This window comes from Adiantum capillus-veneris, chromosome 1, assembly GCF_014529385.1.
Source record: "Adiantum capillus-veneris isolate H3 chromosome 1, ASM1452938v2, whole genome shotgun sequence".
Taxonomy (NCBI): domain Eukaryota; kingdom Viridiplantae; phylum Streptophyta; class Polypodiopsida; order Polypodiales; family Pteridaceae; genus Adiantum; species Adiantum capillus-veneris.
The window spans coordinates 43,467,573-43,489,526 of NC_140931.1; the positions used below are offsets into that span (position 1 = coordinate 43,467,573).

At 45.3% G+C, this 21,954-nt stretch overlaps 1 protein-coding gene across 1 annotated transcript in view; it reads right to left on the reverse strand.

The window, feature by feature from the left end:
• Nucleotides 1-5,246: 5,246 nt before the first annotated feature.
• Nucleotides 5,247-21,954, reverse strand: part of LOC147464619 (APO protein 2, chloroplastic-like) — a 70,305-nt gene continuing 53,597 nt past the window's right edge. Inside the window, exon 3 of the mRNA XM_086516043.1 lies at nucleotides 5,247-6,396. Within this exon, the coding sequence (XP_086372169.1) occupies nucleotides 5,445-6,396 (952 nt within the window). The 3' untranslated portion in view covers nucleotides 5,247-5,444. The remainder of the gene's footprint in view (nucleotides 6,397-21,954) is intronic.

Sequence of the window (21,954 nt, forward strand, 5' to 3'; positions counted from 1 at the left end):
GACAATTCACTATAGAACACATCACACACACCCAATGTCTGGTTGTCGTATTCAATGCTAGACCACAAACACCCACAATCACACACACTCTTGCTCCTACATAACAGCACATCCACATGGGCAAGGTTTAACCTCCGCGCACTTGCATCACCAAAGCTTCCTCTCGGGACTAAGTGACACTTGCATGGGGACGTGGGATATACATTGAGATCATTGAGCATCGTAGTTCTTGTCAGTGGCGCTAAAAGTAATCTCGGGCAGTTTTTGTAATCTCGGGTACCCGAGATTACTTTCGGGAGTGCCTGCTCACATTTGGTACAAGAGTAAACGTGGCCCCATACCATCACCAAAAACATGTGGTTACCTGTGGATAGGACATGGGAGTCTCAAAGGTGAGGTCAATGGTTCGAACCCTGGATGTGTAGGAAGTAATCTCGGGTACCCGAGATTACTTTCGCAAAGATCTACGGCTCTCCATCATCCCACCGTACCCCCTCAATGCCCATGTCACTTCGTGCTGAGAAATGTGTGCCCTTGCTTCTCAACTCTGCCGAAATAGGCAGAGTTGGGAAACTACTTATTCTACCTCACCTTGCATACTCCAAATTGCATGGATTCAAAACCCTCATTGCTGTTTACAAAAGCATGCTAAAATAGTTGATGCTCTATAGGGGTAGAACTCCTACTTGTGCAAATAAACCCTAATCTCCATCCACACCCTCATTACCTCGTATAATTTTGTTGCCCATGCTATTTTTCGGCCCACCACACACACACTCACACACAATTTCTCTCTCCCATGCTATTTGTTGGCTCGCCATAATCCATATCCACACACATTTCTTCCATAATTGACCATGTCTATCATCCCAAACACCCCAAGGCCCTACCACTCATGAATGCTTTGGAGATTGGTGATTCCAAATCTATAGCTACCCCCCCCCCCCCCCCCCCCCCCCCCCCCCCCCCCCCCCCCCCCCCCCCCCCCCCCCCCCCCCCCCCCCCGACTATTTGACACCCCCCTTGTCAAGTGGGATCAACGGTCCACAATCTCTCGATGATGTGAATCGCCCGTTTATTCTCAAGAATAAAAATATTTTTGGTTGGGTCTACCCCCGCGACTTCAACCCACCACCTCCCACACCGAGGAAATGACTCTCCCATTAAGCTATCGTGCGCCACTTGAACTAGGCGGTGTTCACAAGGTGATCACATCTCAATTGGGATTCACATGAGAATCACTCAGCGATCACTTGATGTTCACATCGAGTTTCCTTGGGGTGATTGTGATCACATGATGATCACTTGAGAATTAATCCGTCATTGGATGGCGCAAAACAATCCTGCCACCCCCAATTAATAGGGACAATTGATCCCACCTAACAGAGGGGGTGTCAAATAATCACGAGTCCCCCCCCCCCCCGGGGGGCCCATGGATGTGTTAATTCCACCAGATGGTCAACCCACCTCATCCGCCCACTTGTCCTTCCTTTAGTTTGCTAATAGCTAATTGGCCCAATTAATGCTAGCTTGCTAGGTGCAAACACACACACACACACGCACACACACACACACACACACACACACACACACACACACACACACACACATGCACATGCCCACAAACTCCTCTCATCCTCTGTCTCCCTCTCTCTCGCCTGCCATCGACTCAAAGAAAGGCAAAAAAGAAATAAAAAAAGTAAAGGCTCTTTGGAGGATCGTCTCACCCCTCTCACTTGATTGTCGCTCCTTGGAGTTGGTCATTATTAGGGAAGGATAGTCCTTGGATCTTCCCTCTCGTAGCATTGTCTTCGAGCATTGTGACCAATGGACGTAATAAACAACTCTTGGGTATACTTCCATAAATACACATGCATCCTTCCATAAATATACATGCATCCTTCCATAAACATCTTTCATAATGGAAGCAATAATGCATCCTTCCATAATGTAAGCATCTTTCATAATGCATCCTTCCATCAAAATTTGGCATTCACAACAAGAAGCAAAAAAAAATCATGGTTGATCACAAGTATCATGATTTTAATGCACTCCTTTCCAAAAAAAAACTTCGATTCATCACACAAAGGATACATGTAAAATCGATGCTAGTCTTGTGATCTCATTAGTAGATTTGTATGATCATTAGTAGATTTGTTCATACAAATGGAGAAAAGAGAGAGAACATTGGCTATGAAACTATTTTTGCCACTTTTGCCAATCTAAGGATCTCATTAGTAGATTTGTTCATACAAATGGAGAAAAGAGAGAGAACATTGGCTATGAAACTATTTTTGCTACTTTTGTACTCTTTCTTGACCAAACACAAGTAGACAATCATGTGGTGATATCTTGTCAATACACAATCAAGTGCTGATGAATTTCATGCCCCAACACTTTTCAACTAGCCAAACTTTTCACCTTATAGCAATGTCGTAAGAAATCGTCCAAAAATGCTGAAATTTTGAGCACAAATCACTTTTGAACAGTTCTTAAGCAAAAAACTTTGTTCTTTACAAAAAAATTATATCTTATTTTTGCAAAATTAAGATGGGATTTTTTTTACCCCTCAATGACTTTGTTAGGAAATTTGAATTGTCTTGGTGAAGTTTAGTCAAGGTTGAGGAGAACTCATGGTTGTTTTTTTTAATGATCTCGATATTCGAGTGAGAGGGGCGAGACCATCCTCCAAGGAGCCTTCACATTACAATGAACAACTTGGAGGTGCATATAATCAATAGATTGCCTAGTACACCATTGAACTACAAGATTCTGTAGAAGCCTAATTATGATAGATTCCTTCGTGAACATCACAAGCATACCTTCACAAATAATGACCAATCGGTCAAAGCTTCAAATACAAACATCTCATATCCCAAACAAGCATGTAAACATGATGAAAACTAATAGACCTAGTCCAAGGATACTTTAGACCTAACTAAGATAACTTTTTCAATGGTGTTAGTGTATTATTATGAAAATGGATATAAAATAGCACTCACTTTTGTAAGCAGTTTAGGCCATAAAATATTTTGCAAGCATAAGCTGAAAGATAGCATCTATCGGAAATTAAATGCCAAGTTTTTCCAACTCATAAGATTTAACTTTGTGGATATAAAACGATGTAAAACTTGTTTGGCATCTAATGTAATGATTCTAGAAAGTTGATTAAGAGACCATAAAAGTGTCTCGGTACATGAAAGTGTCCCATTACCAACCTACTGTTAAGCATTTACTGATGAAATCCTTTAGGATGCACAAATCCATGAATTGATTACATTACAATAAATGTATAAATCTACCTCAAGATTTAGACATCAAACTTACAAAGATGGATGGTCGTCAGAGAGGTAGTTCTAACCTGATCTTCGTGAGCGTTCTAAATTCTAGCATCTTAGGAGTTTCACCACAAATCGTCAAACTTGCAGATTTCTTTGATGATGATGTCATATTTCTTGGATTTTGATAGATCTTTCTAAGAAATTCCTTGTTTTTTGAAGGTCTCAACAAGGTTTTAATAGTGTTATCTACTTGAGTCTCCTATTTATAAAAACCTTCTCAGATCCTTCGCAAATCATTGAGGGATCAAAATTATGTGTATACATGAGGTACTCGAGCATTTCTTTGTATCTATATCTAATAGGTAGATCTATTTAATCTCAAAGGGATGATTAGGAAATAGAAGATGCTAGATTGCAGTGTCATGGTTCTCTGTTGTTCAACCACTTCAAGGGGAAGGGTACACTCAAGGGCCAAAGAATGGATGGTACACTCAAGGGTACACCCAAGGGCCAAAGTATGGATGGTAAAATGGGTACATTGGTTCAAGATCTTAACATCCCAAAGTTTCTTTTCTAATATGTTGACCTCTATCACAACCCATCGAGGAAAAAGGAATTACTTCCTATGATCTTTTAAAATCGAGCTTTCAACTCAAACTGAGTTAGGATCTCCTAGAGAGGCTAATGCTTTGCTTTTCAGGTGCTCTAATAGTTTTAAATAGGAGTGATAATCTTACTTGTAAGGGAGGGATGAGAGGTAATTATAAAACTAAATCTTCTCGACAATGGTAGGGAGAGAAGAAAAATAAAAATCAAGGTTTCCTATGTTTTCACACTGAAGGAATAAGATTAAAATGCGGTCTAATATCTGGCTTGCATTCACCATCATACACAAAATATATTCCACATTTTAAGTGAACTCATCTCTAAACGTAGGCCATATGGTGCATCCAAAACTAAATATAAGAAGCTGTGTTTGTCTAAAATAATGATACAAGACACTAAAATCACACCAAATGTTTGCCTTCTGATTCATGAAGCCTTGGCCATACAATCAATTTTCACGCTCTCCTAAATTTTCTTCAAACACCTTACCTGATAAGCACTCTTACCCATAGAACCGTTGAGGCATCAAACTCAAATCCACTTTTAAAAACCTCTTAGCTACCTCTGAGCTTGAGAACCCTCCATTTCCTGTACACCCTTCACATTAAAAAAGGAATTGCGACTTTAGCGAAAGTGTCTTGGCACCTCACCAAAGAGCTTTCCACTGCATTTCAACATGATAGAAGGAGAGCCTAACAGCTGGGCAAGTGAAACTATACTCTGAAGCAATGTTCTATTGTATGCACAAATTTAGATGATAATACTGAACAAACATGAAAATGATAGTTGCCTGGGAATTGTAGGCACAATCAAAATGGCTTTGAGCTTTTGATAGTTATTTTACGTCAAGCATTTCAGAGAACGGTAAAACCGAAGGTTATGTCCGCCTACATATTTTCTAGAGCCTGGCCCTTAATGCACCCACACAACATCCTTCATAGCACCCCCACCCCCAATAATCTAGTAGTAGGCTTCTCCGAACGGCAATGTTGCTATTCCCCCTCCACTCACCAACAGCAATTCCATAAGGAACTCCAACATTTCCTATTCTTAAAGATCCTTAATCCCCGTGTTGAGTTTGAGGTGGTACTTTTCAAGCATTTGGTGCTGTAGCCAACAAACAAAGAAAATTAAGCTCTCGCAGTGTGCCCTTTATTGATAAAGAAAACCGCTTGGATTAGAAATCGGTCATTATTTATGAGCATAAGACGGTAAATCTACATATCAGATCAGGGTTTGTGCATTATTTGAAAATGAAGGCTACGGCACGCGCGCACACAACGGTGCTCGACAAAAACCGAAATTTGATGTAATCCAGCCCACAAAATTAAATTTCAAATTATGAGTTGAAGGTGAGAAAACCGACAATTTGGAGAAATAAAAACTAAAAATATAGTCAATTTACCTCTAAAAATTTTAATGTGTAGGTTTTCCAAGTTATTAGAGAGATTTAATTTGAGCTGTAACATAGGATAACGTGGACACACTAGAAGACTCGACCATCCACACACAAATGCATGTACAACATGTCTACAAGGAAAGACCAATAAGTTACTCTCATACTGCAGTCCTAGCTTCATAACATGAAGGAGTTGCAACATCCAATCTCATCATTGCCCTATACTTGTCGGGAATTTCAGCTCCAGCCTGCACACACAGCTCCACAACAGCAGGGGCCTGCCCATAAAAGTTCCTTGATTCATTCAATAGAAGTGGGTTTTTTAAGTCTGGAACATGCCAAACATACTTGGGTGGTAAGAGATCATCAAGGCATGCTACTTGCCAACCATGTTGCCCTTGTCGATATTGATGCTTGAACGCTCCACACAACCTTACCATGTGGCCTCGAGGGCCGATATGCACCTCTGGGCAATACCCACAAGCCCTTACTGTGTATCTACTCATCAATGCTTGTGCACCACTCTTCATTACCTCCCATAATCTCAGGGCCATTTCTGCTACTTGCTTAGCCTCCTCAAAGCTCTGAAGAGTTAAGCCTTGCATCCCACCTTCGAGGACTTGCTCAAATTTCCAATCCGAATTCATTTTCGCAAGCTCTGAGACATGACTCTCGTATTCTCTTTGAGACAAAGAGCTCCTAATAAACAAAGAGGGAGGTTTAGACCTAGCATCGTCGTCCAAAAACTCTTCCTCTTCCCCCCATAGCTCTAAGTCTTCTGACAAGGCAGAATAAATATCATCTGCCATAATCTTTCTTCGACCAGAGCCACGCACTGGCTCCTTATTTCGCACCACAGGGTACCTAGGAAGGTCTACCCCAGCCTGAATGCACAATTCCACCACTGCTGGAAGTCGTTTCAATGCATGCTTATCGTTATGCCTAATTAGCTTGAGTCTGTCTTGAGAATGATAGGCCTTGAGATTAGAGACCACATCCTCAACACAACCATCTTTCCAGACATGCCTTCCGCGCCTGATGGGAGAACCTTGACCTTCACATGTTGCAATGTCATGTCCTATTGGGCCAACATGACTGTGATCACAAAACCTGCAACACAAGTATGATAGGTCAAGCATCGTCTTGCACACGTCCTGCAAAATGAAAACTTAAAAGTTAAAACAAACTAATGAACAAAGAATCAGTCAGTACACACTATTGGGCACAGACAACATTAGTGGGGATGTCGTAGTATTTAGTCAATACTATGCATGATGGAGCTGAAGGTTATATTGTCTTGTGGATGACTGCCATGAGTCTATACCTCGCACTTCCCTTATAGGTGAATCTGGGCTTATCCTGGATTAATCTAGGTATATATAAATAAGTGTTTCTGTTGTCAATTGAACAGTGCAGGACATTTCTTTGCAGCTTCTAGCTAAAGCTTAATAGAGAGCATAAGCACCGAATCTCCTCTCCTCTTCTCATTCAAGCTCTTATTTTTGTTCGTTGCTGCCTTGGTTTTTATGCACATTACATGTTGGCCCTTAAGGCTGCTAGCTGTGTGGATTTTTGAGCTGAAAATTATTGTTTTGAAGCAGCACAGCCCTAGCTTAAGCTTGGGGCTAGCTACTCACTCACATCACACACACACACACGGCAATTTTAAGAGCAATAGCGAGAACTCGGCTTCACCTACACAGGGAGTCTTCAGCAGCCCCCTCGCCCACCCCTGCGAGCCCACCATCTGACTTTCTCTCACGTCGGAAGAGAAATCAAGCCTTGAGGCGGAGATCAACCAGCTTCAAGCAACCAACCCCTTACCATTTGCGGATTGTCGGCACTTGTCCAAGTGGGGCAGGTTCAAGACAAGCTTATCAAGGTGCACATTCTTGGCCAAGGCTACTACCAGATTGAGTTCAAGGGGCCAGATATAGTGGCCAAGCTACTTCAAATGAGTCATGTGGCTCTGGGAGCTTTCTCGTAAGCCCGATTAAGCCCAATGATGGCACCATGGTTTCAACGTTGCAATCGATGGGAGTTCTTGTCAAAGTCTACGATGCGGAAGTGTAGAGACCAAGGGGGGAGAGAGAGAGAGAGAGAGAGAGAGAGAGAGATTCTCCTAAACCAATTAACCTTGGCAATGAATAACTGAATGTGTATACAATGGAGGAAGGGGTTGCTTATATAGAAACCCAGACTTTGACAAATAAGTAAAATAAATACCTAAAAGCCAAAAAAAATAATGGGATCACATCGGGCAGTGCACTTGAGATGCCAAAACTCTAACAACCATGCAGCTCATAGTGGACATCAATAGTGAGACCAAGTCGATGTAGAAGCTACCATGGACACCCAGCACCGGTCGGGAAACTGGATACACCTCGGTTTTGCTACCCTCAACTTTGTGCCTGATAATAATGCCATCTTGAGCATCGGTTGCCTTTGTAAAAACTTTGAGCTGTAGACTACACTATGTCCAATAATCCCCATTTGTGAACTGTGAACACATCACGTCCAAAAGATAATGAACTGTTGAACACATCCTGTCCATGATCCGACCAACAACAATGAATTGGCCCACCCACCCATAGTGTTTTAGATGTCTGATTGGTTCCCTACCAAATGCATGTGCATTGAATTCCGACCTACGGGTCCAAACACTGATAACTTGAACTCCAACACAAGGGTCCAAATCAATTATAGGGAGCGCTCCTTGCCCCTCTCAACCACTCACAAGCCTCTCTCTGGCTGAAGCTGGTGGTGATACCTGCACTTTGACTATAAATCTGAAGTCGAGGCCACTGTGGCCACCGCCACGTGTGCCATGCCGATCTCCTCTGTCAAATCTTTATTACCGTAATCTCTGTCCAGCTTGACTTTATCCTTGTCTATCTGTGAGTTCCTGCTTTTGCCTTTGGCTTCAAACTCCCGAGCCAAACAAAGAGTCGAGTCACATTTATAACAATTGTGGTCGTACCTCGTGCATACCGAGGCAACTAACTGAGTACTCCACTCCTTATCAGCTTGCCTTTGCCGCTGTTCTCTAGCAAACTTGTCCATTTGCTTTTGACTTCATAATCTCGAGCCAAACATTTTTGTCGAGTTCTTTAAGAACTGTGCCGATGCATAGGCCGCTAACTGGATGGTTGACTCTACTATCCATAGCCACTTGTTGGTTTTGGTCTTTGTCATCGCGGGCGCTCGAGCAAGGGGGGGGGCATGATGAAGTTGCAAGGACTGGAATTTTGAGAAACCTTCTCGCACTCCAAGGGTGGCCGCACGAATCCAAGCCGCAAGATCTCCAATCTCCTCGCCTCTTCCAAGCCGTTTTTCCACTCCACGGCTTATGCCAAGCTGCTCCGCACCCTCTGCTATTCCTCGCTTCAACTGCAAAGTCACTCGCCTTGTCGTCTCCCAAACCGCGTCACACCCCTCTTCAACTCCAATTCCACCGTCCAAGGCTCTCCTCTCGCTCGTCTCGTCGTCTCCCAAACCACTTCACTCCCCTCTTCAACTCCAATTTCACCGTCCAAGGATCTCCTCTGCAAGGCTACCAATCCCTTCAACTCTACAAGGCTACCAATCCCTCCAACTCTGCACCTTGAAAGATGCCCTCCAAAGCCCACAGCCCATAGCGTTTCAAAACGTTGGGCTTAATGCGAACAGGGGGACTCTGTCGCAGCGCGTTTCAAACACAACGGAGAACGTGAGAGCCGCTGTCGTGCCTAGCAGTGTCTCAGAACACAGGTGGGCAGGGAGTGTTGGATATGGCGCCAAGGGAAGCAGCTCCTAGAGCGTTTCAAAACGCTCGTAGAGACATCGAATCTCCTAGCCACCAATCGAGAACCGTTTCAAAATGCGCACAGCGAAAGTGTTCGACGGCACGGCTCTGATACCATGTCAAAGCCGATGATGCAAAAGCGTAGAGACCAAGGGGAGTGAGCACGAGAGAGAGAAATGAAATGAAATGAAATGAAATGTTATATTAACGTCTTTAAAAGGCCAAAATGACCTATGAGGCCAGAAATTTACAATGTGGTGGATCTGATACAAAGTCAGAGTAACAAAAGTAACAAAATGACAAAATAAAAATACTATGGAATCCTAAACTGCTAGATGTGAACTAAGCAGCTAAACAAGGATAGCCAAATCACAAGAGATCCAGCATACTATGGAATCCTAAACTGCTAGATGTGAACTAAGCAGCTAGCTAGGATAGCCAAATCACAAGAGATCCAGCATCGGTCGTTGGCGGATCTCATCAATCTCCTCCATAGTCAGTAGTCTAACCGGGCGTCATGCATGTCGGGCCAAAGTAATCCAGATCCTCTGATGCAGCCTTCGTCGATGCTATATAGTCCTCCGCAGTCGTGGGCGTCTGGATCTCCCCATCTTAGTCGCTCGATCGATCAGTGTGCCTCTGGTGTAAGGCGACGAGCTCTGCTGTGGTGGTAGCTCCTCCGGGTGTCCAGTGTCTGCTCTAAAGAAGTTTGTGATCTGTCTCTGAGACTGCCTAGCTTGTCCTCTCATCAGGCTCTCTCTATGTCTTCGCAACTCGAGCAAAAACAAACCCAGGCATCTCTGATCCTCCTACCGCATGACTCTAGAGAGTCGTCCAAATCCCTCTCTGAACAAGCAATGGAAGCGGCCTCGTATCTCGTGGTAGACGGAGTAGTGGCATGTGAAGTGCAACTCTGTCTCACGCTCCATGTCACACAGGGGGCATGTCTTGGCCTCTGCTAGTACTCCGCTGTATCTCCCAGTCTCGATCCGCAGCTGGTGTGAAGAGGTGCGTATCTGGCCAATAGCACATCGTATCCCATGAGACAAGTGGGTGTTCATGTATCTGGGCCTCTCACAAAACCGTCCTCCGTAAGCTAGAGAAGATGCTCTCTGTAGAAAGCCATCTTCGTGCCCAGCTCCTGTACTGGCTGTATCCATGTCCTCCTGGTGTCTAGCTGAGTCAAGTCCTAGCGGATGATCCTGGTGATCTCGGATTGTGTAAGAGTCAAAGAGGGTGCATGCAATGAGTACAGGAAGGGGGGCAATCTATGTTGAACCCATGCGCATGAAACCATGATGTCATCTCTCCATACCAGCATGATGTATCTCCCTGCATGGCTAACTATCGAGAGGACTCAAGTGCAAGGTTGGCATATCTGTCTCTAGGAAGTTCCCACATGCGATGTATGAAGGAGACAGATCTGGTGAGTGCCTCAACCACTAGTGGGGGGGGCAGCTAGCTCTGCTCGGATAATGGCACGTGGTACTGAAGCCTTGGCTCTACTGAGCCGCGAGATCATAGAGACCAGAGGTTTCTCCATATCTCCACATCCATCAGTGCGACCCGTCCTCCCGTGATGATCCATGAAGGTCCCCATATCTCAGCTCCATAGAGCAATGCACAAGCCACCAAAGTATCAAAGAGCCAGAGCTTCGTCCGAGTCTCTTGAAACTGAAGCTATGAACACATCCTCTCCAATCTACCCAATGTTGCATGGGCTCTGGTCAATCTAGTCTTTGCTGCTCTCCTCAATGAAAATGCTAGCACTAAAACCACTCTAAGGTAAGTGTAAGCATCTGTATACTCCACCATCTCCTGGCCGTATGTGAATGAAGGTGCTGACCTCCTGATCCACTATGGGGTGGTATTAAATACCATGACCTTGGTTTTACCAAGGTTGACAGACAAACCACTTTCATGGGCAAACCTTTGCAAAGCATCCAAGTGACGTTGCATCCCCTCTGGAGAGTCAGAGATCAACACAATATCATCAGCATATAACAATAGTGGAATCCATGTCCCTACCAGTTGTGCACCTCTATCACCATCTCTCTCAATGTAGTCAGAAACCTCATCCACATACATACCAAATAGAGTAGAAGAGAGTGGGCAACCCTGCTTTACCCCAATAGTGGAGCAAACCAGTGTAGATAGACCCTCCGAGGTGTGTACATGCCCCACTACTCACCTGTATAATACCATGACCCCCCAAATGAGCTTTGTGGGTACTCCCATCTCCTGTAATCTACGCATCAATCTAGCTCTGGGTACTATGTCAAATGCTTTGCGGAAGTCCACAAAGCTACAATAGATCCGTCTCCCATGTGATCTGCCCTCCACAATGATGGCTCTGAGTGTCAAGGTATGGTCAAGAGTAGAAAAACCTCTCCTAAACCATGCCTCTCCTGAACCATGCCTGCCTGGCTACGCGTATTCCTTCCCTCTCTGCCCATCTACTCAGTTGTTGCTGCTCAAGAATAGATGCGTACAACCGTGCCAATGTGTGTCCAATCATGATAGTGCAATAATTCCCAGGCTCCATGGGGTCTCGTGACTTGAAAATAGGTACAATAGTAGATAGGCTCCAAGTATCAGGCAAGCCCTCACACATGGCACGATTAAACATAATTGCTAGAAGCTCTGCTAGTAGATCTCTAGCATGCATGAAATGCTCAGCCACTAAGCCATCATGATCATATGCTCTCCCAGTCCTCATCCTATCAATGGCCTTCTTCACCATCGCAGTGGTGAAAAAAGCACCTGTGTGTGGGCATGGATCGAGGGGGTCGGGAAGGGGCGGCTGTCCAGGAACTATGAACAAAGATGATGCGTACTGGCCCAGGCCTCTGTAGAGGTAATGGCAGGGAGGGGGGAGTGCTCATGAAAGAGCCGCCATGCCTCACGTGAATCCTGACTCAGAAATAGCTGGTATAGATCCTATTCTAGGCGAGCCAAAAATGCCCTCTTCTTTCCCCGCATTAGGTGTCGGAAGTCAATCTGTGACTGTTTGTGAGTAATGTCCCCCAAAAGCACCTCCCTCTGAAGTCTAGGTCTAGTCTCGCAGCATTCCTCATCATACGAGCTGTTCTGGGGCATGCTCCCAGAACGGAATCTCTGCTTAGGCTGGGTGTGTGGGTATGCCTATGCTGCTGCATCATGTAATGTCTGTGTCAGTATAGTAGTAAGCTCCTCCAGAGGTCACCCTGGCTCCTCAGTGCATAGGCGAGGAGAGAGAGAGAGAGAGAGAGAGAGAGAGAGAGAGGGAGAGGGAGAGAGACACAGAGAGAGAGAGAGAGAGAGAGAGAGAGAGAGAGAGAGTCTCCTAAACCAATCAACCTTGGCAATGAATAATTGAATGCATATACAATGGAGGCAAGGGGTTGCTTATATAGCAACCTCAGTAAATTGCCCTACCTAGACTTTAACAACTAATAGCCAAAAGAAATAATGAGATCACATTGGGCAGTGCACTTGAGATGCCAAAACTCTAAAAATTTCCAAGGATACCCAATCTCCTGTTGTTTTCTGTCTGCTTCCCTCGCTTACAAAGGCGAACCTTGTTTTGAACCCCTCTTGTAGAAACAAGATTCCCTGCTCCCTTTCCCAAATGTTCGGGACACAACCCGTGCTGCCTCGACATCAGTCTTGTATGCTTCCTCTCCACCGCCTCCCCATAACAACTCCCCCCTCCCGCCACTGCTTATGTGTCATCCCTTCCTCCCGTCCCATCTACTCCTTCAACATCTGGCTGTCACGTGCACATGGCCGTTTGTGCCGCGTGGGCATTCTACATTGACTTTCAAATCCAATCTTGTATATAGCATTGTCTATGAGCCTAGGGGATTTAGTATTCCGAATTTTATGACTTGTTTGTTGCTAAATCGGCTTATCTGAAGAAAATATGATTCTGAATGAATTATTGGTTTTATAACTCAGAGGCTTGAGACATCCGAGTACGCATATTTCGAGTGCCTCATTAAGAGTAATGACGAGAGCATTGTGAACGGAAATATCTTTAGGGCCACCAAGAACAGGTATTGTTGATGTGTCACATTAAATGGGTGACATAGAGCATCGAGAAGAAGAATCGGAATTAAGTTAGAATTGTGCACAAGAAATGAGGCAAGCACTTGAACGCAGATGGGTTTAGAGGAAACATTGAGGAGCTTTCTGAGAAAGTGAGTTGCTTTCCGGGAAAGCAAAATGCCTTCCCGTAAAGGGGTCTATGTTAGCACTACATCTGTGCATGAGACTACATCCAAGGACGCTTGAGTTGTGATTGTGTAAGCATGGTTTTCAGCTTATAAGTTAAACTGAGTTTTTAGCAAGTTCAAACGATTTTTTTAAGTGCCTAGCCGCCCACTATATAAGTGGGCAGCCACAGATAAAAGCAGCAGTGAAAATCCCAGCACCCCTTCCTCTCTCTAACTTGGGCGCCCCATCTCTATTTCTCTCGGGAAGACACCCTCTATTCCAACCGGCGGCCAGAAACTATAAAAGTGGTCTCTCTCTCACTCTTAGGCATCAAAAAAGCCAGTGCTAGAGTTCAGTCCATGTCGTTGTAGATTTCCACCGAGATGACCATGTTGCCGGAGTAAGAAAAGCAAGGCGCCAATGTTTCCCCCCATGCTGCTGCATATTTCAGCCGCCAAGATGAGGCCCCCAATGACTCCCATGGCTGTCCCAAGTGCACCAGATGTCGTCAGGACCAAGTAGGCTAGTTCCATCGTGAAGGAGTGCCTAAGGAGATTGTTTCCATCGTGACAAGTTTCTTTTTTCTCTGTTTTCAGCCTACGAACGTCGTAGATGGGGCTCATTTACGAGAAGGAACCCGAGAGCGCACCTCTTCAGTGTTCAATATTGAAATAGAGGTTTCTTTGCGTAGAGATCTCTTTTAGGGAGTTGCTTTTCAAGAACCAATTTGCGTTCTGAGTTTTTAGACTTCACATGTGTAAGGTGCAACAGAATTGAATGTTGAACTTTGCTCAAGATGAGAGCTCCGAACTGCGCTCAAGGGTTCCTTTTACTTACGGAAGGGAGAACCTTCCGTTCCATTAGTGAGAGAGTGCAAATGATCACAAACAAAGTGGATAAACATTGTGCATGAAGGTACTGAGACTGAGAGTTAGAGAGAGAAGAATACGACACCAGATTGTTGTCAAACCCTCCTCCGAAGGCCCCTCTCAATGGCGAAAACGGTCTACTATTGATTTCACAAATCTCTACAATGCAATGGACTTGCTAACGATGTCGACGACGATGAGGACGAACAACGAGACGGGCTGAAATTTGAAAACACGTAAGGGCTGAAATCTGCAAATCTTGTATCTGCTGAATTCTGACTCTATGTCAATGACGACGGCGATGACGACGATGCGAAGACAACGCGCTGAAAACACAGATGCTGAAATCTAGGTTTTCCGGGCTGAATTTGCAAACGCTGGTTGATCTGACCGTGCGGCGAGGATCTGCTGCGGAAAGGTGAGATCTGTGAGGTTTGGGGGCTATTGAACAAGCGTAACCGCGAAATGTTTCAAGGCCGACACATTTCACCCTAAAACGCGGCGTTTCACCACGAAACGTTTCAATCTAAAATGAGAGCACAGTGAAACGTGAGACCGAAACGTGCGTTTAGCGACTTTGAAACTAAAACTATGGTAACTTGTTGTTAGTGAAACGGCTTGTGTTTCACTTGGTGAGAGAAACGTTTCAAGACCCGAAACGTTTCACCTGTCTTTACCTGCCGAAATACGTTTCATGGTGACGCTAAGTTGTTCTGCGGTGTCTATCTGCTGAAAATGCAGAACGCTGATGCAAAGGCTAAATCTGTCGAGGAGAATCTGCAAAACGCTAGGTTGACTGCATGATGCAAAAACGCTAGGGCTCAAATTGATATGTTGCAAAAAAGCTATGGTAATTGCTGTGTATCTGCTACCACCGGCTGATCTGCAACAGCAAAAAGCTAGGGCTGATCTTTGATGAAAACACTAGCTGTGCTCTGAAGAAAATGCTAGGGATGTCTGCTGCAAAAACGCTAGGTGTCTTGTTTGGGTCTTGCTAAGAAGGTGTCTGTCAGACACTGGGTCTCTGTTGCCTCTTCTGCCAGAAAGGGCTAGCGCTAGGGTTTCTTATATACTTGCTTGTCAAAATTGCCCTACCAAGTTTCCCAACAACGTCAGTTATAAATAATAAGTGAAAAATGGCTAAAATAGGGAAAATAGATCTGTGTACTGTAAAAAAATACTCCTGATGAGTTCTGATCATCATGTTGTGTGCAACTAGAGGATATACATTTGCTCTAAGTGCATGGACATGCACGGTCTGCGAACAGACTCACAAAAGTGTCAGAACACTTCCTAGGCTAGGCTAACTGATATGAACTGAACCCTTGTCATGAAGTAGCTTGTCCACGTTCACATAAGGTTAGATGTGCACGTGACAACAGGTGACGTTTTTCATGTTTTGATCTCTGAGTGTTTGTTTGCATGTGCATTCCTCTTCACAAGGACGTAGGAGGAGAGGAATGCACGAGCCTCGCCACAAGAAAAGCGTTCTGAGGAAATAGAGCCAGAGCCCAAGGGTTTTGCACCCAGAGTTTGGGAATAGATCCATGGATCCAAGAGTGGTAGACCTCAGGGACTTAGATTCCAAAGGACGAACTTTGCGTCTAAGAAAGCAAAATTGATTATGAGATCTCTGTAGGAAGAGGACTTTGGGAATAGAATCGGAAAAGAGTAGAGATGTCATGCCCCGAGGTGAGTTTCAGAGGCGAGAACCTTGGTTCTCAAGGATACTGAGTAGGAAACAAAGGTTCCTAGGAATAGGTTTCACCCTAAGAATAGGAAGCCGAGGTCTCCCAGTACCATCGAGTCCGATCTAGAATGAGCGTGGTAATACATTTGGTCCAAGTGCTTGTATGAAGACTTCTCCCCAATAATAAAGATACTCTTACAAGGGAGACAAGGGGGGACCAGCCCATCTTCTGGTCTCCAGTATTATACAACCTTAGTTGTTAGTTTCTTTTTCTTGATTTTTATTTAATTTTTGGGACCCTCTTTTTGAAGTCACAAATGGCCGGACATTGTGTGGCAAGGGTGAAACGGCCGACGGCCAAGAGTTTCACCCGCAGTCGGAAAAGGCAGGTCGCCACGAGATGGTTGAGCTAGTCAGCACTGGAATCTAAAAGGGTGTCTACGCTTAGTTCAAGTCATTTAGGCCCCATGCTACACTTTATAAGACGGTGGGTACTAGGAATTAACTCAAAAGAGGCAAACTGAACACATGGCGGCTCCAGATGCATTTTCCCAATCCAACATGAAGAGGGGGCGCCTAAAATGAGAGAGAAGGCTGTTTTGCTTCATTAAGTGAACTCAAGAGTGTGTGAGTAGTGGGTGCAGGTGATCACAGCTTTAATGGAAAGCTTGCCTTCTCCCTTGTCTTATCTAGCACGATGATTCCGCTCTCGCGCACCTCTCCCCCCCTTTGAATGCAGAATCGTAATGCCCTGCTTGAGGGCTTTCCATCTGTATGTATAGTTGTGTGGGTTCATGCGCGTATGTCGAGGCAAGAGCCTTTGGTCCAGGTACTAGATTAGCTAATTGCTAATCCCTCCTAGGTACAGGTGAATTCGGAGAGATTTCAAGTGAAAAATCTCGTTTGATTCATCGGGCAAGTAGCCCTGCATGTGCGGAAGACGAGGGCTTGCTACGGATGCGACCGGCACGCGAAACAGAGCCCAAAACAGTAAAATACAGCCTGCTGTGTATTTTTGCAGGTTTAGGGTTTTGACCCTAACTAATCCCTAATATCCCCAGGAGCTTCCAGAAGTGATGGGATCACTGTATAGGTGATCTGGTGCATTTTCAGGGCAAAAAAACAGAGAATTCAACGTGCTGCAGATCCTCGCCAGGTTTGGGAAAATGTTCGTATACGCCGGGAAAGTCACCTTTGGCATGGGGATTTTGACACAAGGCTATGGCAACCACTAACCTTAGTTGTTGGTTTGTTTCCCTTGATTTTTCTTTAATTTTTGGGACCTCGTTTTGAAGTCACAAATGGCCGGACATTGTGCAGCAAGTGTGAAACGGCTGACAGCCGTGAGTTTCACCCGCAGAGAAGGGCAGGTCGCCATGAGATGGTTGGGTCAGTCGGCACTGGAATCCAAGCAGTAAAGGGGTGTCTAGGCTCACTTCACAGTCATTTAGGCCCCTCGCTACACTTAATACATTGGTGGGTACTAGGACACATGGTGGCTGCAGAGCAACTTGCCAGACTCATCCCAAGAGGGGGCGTCCATTTTGAGAGGGGGGCCTGATTTTTTGCTTCAGAGTGAACCACTATGTGTGTGAGTAGTGGGTGCAAGTGATCACAGCTTTAATGGAAAGCTTGCCTTCTCCCTTGCTTTATGTAGCACGATGATTTTGCTCTCGTGCACCTCTCTCCCCCTTTGAATACAGAATCGTAACACCCCGCTCGAGGCCTTTCAATCTATATGTACAGTTGTGTGGGTTTATTCGCGTATGCCGAGGCAAGAGCCTCTTGTCCAGGTACTAGATTAGCTAATTGCTAATCCCCCGCAGATACAAGTGAATTCAAAAAGATTTCACGCGAGAAATCTCGTCCAATTCAAAAGGCAAGTAGCCATACAACTGCGGGAGGACGAGGGCTTGCTACGGATGCAACCGGCATGCAAAACGGAACCCAAAATAGTAAAATACAGCCTGCTGTGTTTTTTTGCACGTTTAGGGTTTTGACCCTAATTGATCCCTAATATCCCCAGGAGCTTCGGGGAAGCGATGGGATCGTTGTATGGGTGATCTGGTGCATTTTTCGGGCCAAAAACTAAGAATTCAGCATGCTGCAGATTCTCGTCGGGTTTGGGAAAGTGGAGAAGTCACCTTTGGCATGAGGATTTCAAATGTAAAGCCACCTACTGTGGTTATGCTGCCGAAATCGGGCTAGAGTAGGCCATTTTCAGCCCGGTAAAAGTGGCACAGCTTGTAGGAATTTGCCAGTTTTATCTCAAGTTTTATAAGAATAAAGAAACACCGAAAGGACGCCAGTCTTTGGGGCCTACAAGGTGTCGCTGTCTGCTTGGTAGCACTCTAGCTGCCAGGCCGTGGTTTATAGAGAGGCACCTAAAGACCATCATGATCGAGCACAAGACAAGGCTAGTGATGGTCCGCTCTTCTAAAAAATGTAGAGCATCAAAAACTGTGATTGATTATATGTGTCATCGAGGTGGTGTGCCTCAACGAAGGGGAGATAAAAAGAGAACAAGGACATCAAAGAAACGTGGTTGTCGTTTAAAAGTGTCACGTGCACATCTAACCCTATGTGCATGTGGACAAGCTATCTCAGGTCTAGGGTTCACGTCAGCTTAAGAAGTGTTCTGGCACCTTTGTGAGACTGTGAGCAGGCCGTGCATGTCCAGGCACTTAGGGTAGTTGCATATCCTCTGGTTGCACACAACATGATCATCAACATGACAATCAGTACCCATCATGAGCATTTTACAGTGAATAGAACCCTTTTTCCCATATTACACATTTTTCACTTATTTATTAATAAGTGACTTTTGTTGGAAAAGTGAGTAGGGCAAATTTGTTAAGACACTATAAGAGAAACCTAGCGCTAGCAGTTTGTAGCAGAAGAGGCGGCAGAAGTTCCAGCAACTTGCAGTACACCTTCTCAGCAAGACCGGCAGAAGACCTAGCGCTTCTAGACAACAGAGTAGATAGTGTTTTTGGCTACAGATCAGCCTAGCGTTTTCTGCTACAGATTCAGCCTGGCGTTTCAGCAGACAGCAGATCAACCTTGGCGTTTTTGCTACTGATCAACTAGCGTTTTCAGTTTGCAGCACTTAGCCTAGCCTTTGCAAATTCCGGCGTCAAATCAATCCAAGCACATCAGCTTTTTCAGTTTTCAGCACTTAGACACAGCAAACCAGCCCCTAGCCTCACAGATCTCACCTACCCGCAGCAGATCCTCGCCAAACCGTCAGATCAACCAGCATTTTTAGATTCAGCCACTGTCCGTAGATTTTAGCATCTGTGTTTTCAACGCATCATCGTCGCGTCGTCCCAATCGCCGTCCTCACCGACACGGTGTCAATATTCAGCAGAGAGTCAACAGTTAGCAGATTTCAGATTTCAGCCCCTAGCGTTTTCAGATTTCAACCCGTCCTTGTCGTCGTCATCATTGTGGTCGACACCGTCGGCAAGTCCATTGCATCTAGACCATTGTACCAAATTTGTGCAATCAATAGCATAGACCTCTCTCGCCATAGAAAGGGGGGGCGCGGGGGGGGGGGAGGAGCCTTGGAGAAGGGTTTGAGAACCGTCTGGTGTCGTATCTCTCTCTCTCTCTCTCTCTCTCTCTCTCTCTCTCTCTCTCTCTCTCTCTCTCTCTCTCTCTCTCATCACCTTCGTTCATAGTAGCATTCACTTTGCTTGTGATCATTGCATTCTCTCACTAAAGGAATGGCAAGCTCTCCCTCTCGTAAGTAAAAGAAACCCTTGAGCAAAGTTCAGAGCACTCATCTTAAGCAAAAGCAACATTAACTTCCGCTGCACCTTACATTGGTATCAAAGCTTTGGCAGTGTTCTGTATCACTCAAGCAAAGAACCACAATAAATTTTTTTTGCTTATTGCTATCGCACGTAACCCAAGTCCACTTGGGCGTGTCGATTCCTAATCGTATTTTTGAAACCCAAGAAAGAAGGGCTTGTCCAACCTCCCCTTGTTCCTCTTTTCACTCATTGAAAGCGGACTGCACTTAGTGGCCGGCCACTCGACGTGAGGTGGGAAAAAGAAACTTTGGTGTGAGCGCAAGGCCGCCAAGGGGTGCGCCCGCATGGAAGAGTCGATCTCAGGAAAGAGAAAAGCCTTCTCTAACACAAATTGCAAGCTAAAGAAAGAACCTCAAGAACCCTAGTTTCTTGCGAACTTAAGTACCCAAGATCTCAGTGTATGGTCATCACCCAAAGCGGAATGGATACTTTGTGTGAAGGTGATGAGCATGGAGGTGGTGAAGAAGAATTTTCCTCACCGGGAGGATTTTCCGACCCTCCCCCTTCTTGTAAGGTGCAGCGGAAGTGAATGTTGAACTTTGCTCAAGATGAGTGCTCCGAATTGTGCTCAAGGTTCTTTTTACTTACGAAAGGGAGAGCCTTCCGTTGCTTTAATGAGAGTGCAATGGAGACAAACAAAGTGGTGAACACTGTGAATGAAGGTGCTGAGACTAAGAGATAGAGAGAGAAGAATATGACACCAGAATGTTGTCAAAACCCTCCTCCGAAGGCCCCACTCTCTATGGCGATGAGGACGACGACAAGACGGGCTGAAATCCAAAAATACTAAGGACTGAAATCTGTAATTCTTCTATCTGCTGAATTTTGACTCTATGTCGATGATGATGATGCAACGACGACGCGCTGAAAACGCAGATGCTGAAATCTGCGTTTTCCGGGCTGAATCTGCAAAGTGCGCGGGATCTGACCATGCGGCGAGGATCTGCTGCCGGAAGGTGAGATCTACAAGGTTCGGGGGTCCTACTGCGATGTCTGACTACTGAAAACTGAAAACGTTGGTGCTACTGTGGATATTGTCGCGGAGAATCTACAAAACGCTGATCTGCCATGCTGATGCAAAAACGCTAGGGCTGAATTCTGATATGCTTTGGAATCTGCTAACACTAGGGCTGACTTGTGGTCTGCTGTGGAAACGCTAGGTTCTGCTGTCGCCAGGTGGGTCTGCAAAGCAAAAACGCCAGGCTGAGTTCTTGATGGAAAACGCTAGGCTTACATCATGCAAAAACGCTAGGTCTTCAGTTGGGGGAGGTCGTGCTTGAGAAGGTGCGTAATGAACCCAGGGTTCCTGCTGCCTCTTCTGGCAGGGAGTGCTAGCCTTGGGTTTTCTTATATACATGCTTAGTGAATTTTCCCTACCCACTTTCCAACAATAGGAGTCGTCATGCTATGTGCAACCAGAGGATATGCATCTAATCTAAATGTCTGGACATGCACGGTCTGCGAACAGACTCACAAAAGTGCCAGATCACTTCCTATTCTAGACTGATTGAACTGAATTAACCCTTCTCATGAAGTAGCTTGTCCACATACACATAGGGCTAGATGTGCACGTGACACTTCCCCATCTCTGCCACGGGTTGTACCAAATCCTATGGAGGCTTTGGTCAAGTCGATGATGGACATGATGCTACAACAAGACGTGCAACACGCCACCTTTGATCGCGAGCGCGAGCAAGCGCGCTTGGCGGCCGAAGAAAGAAGGGTAGCCTTGGAGCGTAAGCGTGAGCATGGCGGCCGAAGAAAGACGAGCGGCCTTGGAATTAGAACGTGAGGCGGAGAGAGACCAACGCATACAAGAGTTGGTCCTACAGGAGGATTCCAACAACCCCGTCAACTGAGAAGTTGACGTTCAGTAAGTATGACGGTAAGATGGATGCTAATGTTATTCATTCTTGGTTGCATCAATTTAATGTTTACTTTGCGACAACCAAGAAAACAAGAAATAGCAAAGTTTTGACGGCACCATGTATCTTGCCAGTGATGCCATTAATTGGTATCAAGTGTGGCAAGAGGCACACTTGGCCACGCACCTAGAGGAAGCCGAGGAAGGCGTGCCTCTTTCTTTCAATTGGACCGACTTCCAAGACAAGCTTAAGGCGCGGTTCTTGCCACCTCAGTACCTAGCGCGGTTAAAGGAAGGTCGGCGCAATCTCAAGCAAAATGGTACCCCAGTCATGTCCTTTTCTAACCCTGTTTTGTAGCTTGGCACCCAATTACGCAAATCGGATGCGAAGCGCAAAGAGCCTCTTATTTTCAGGTTGGACGAGTATATCAGGTTTGATGTCAAAC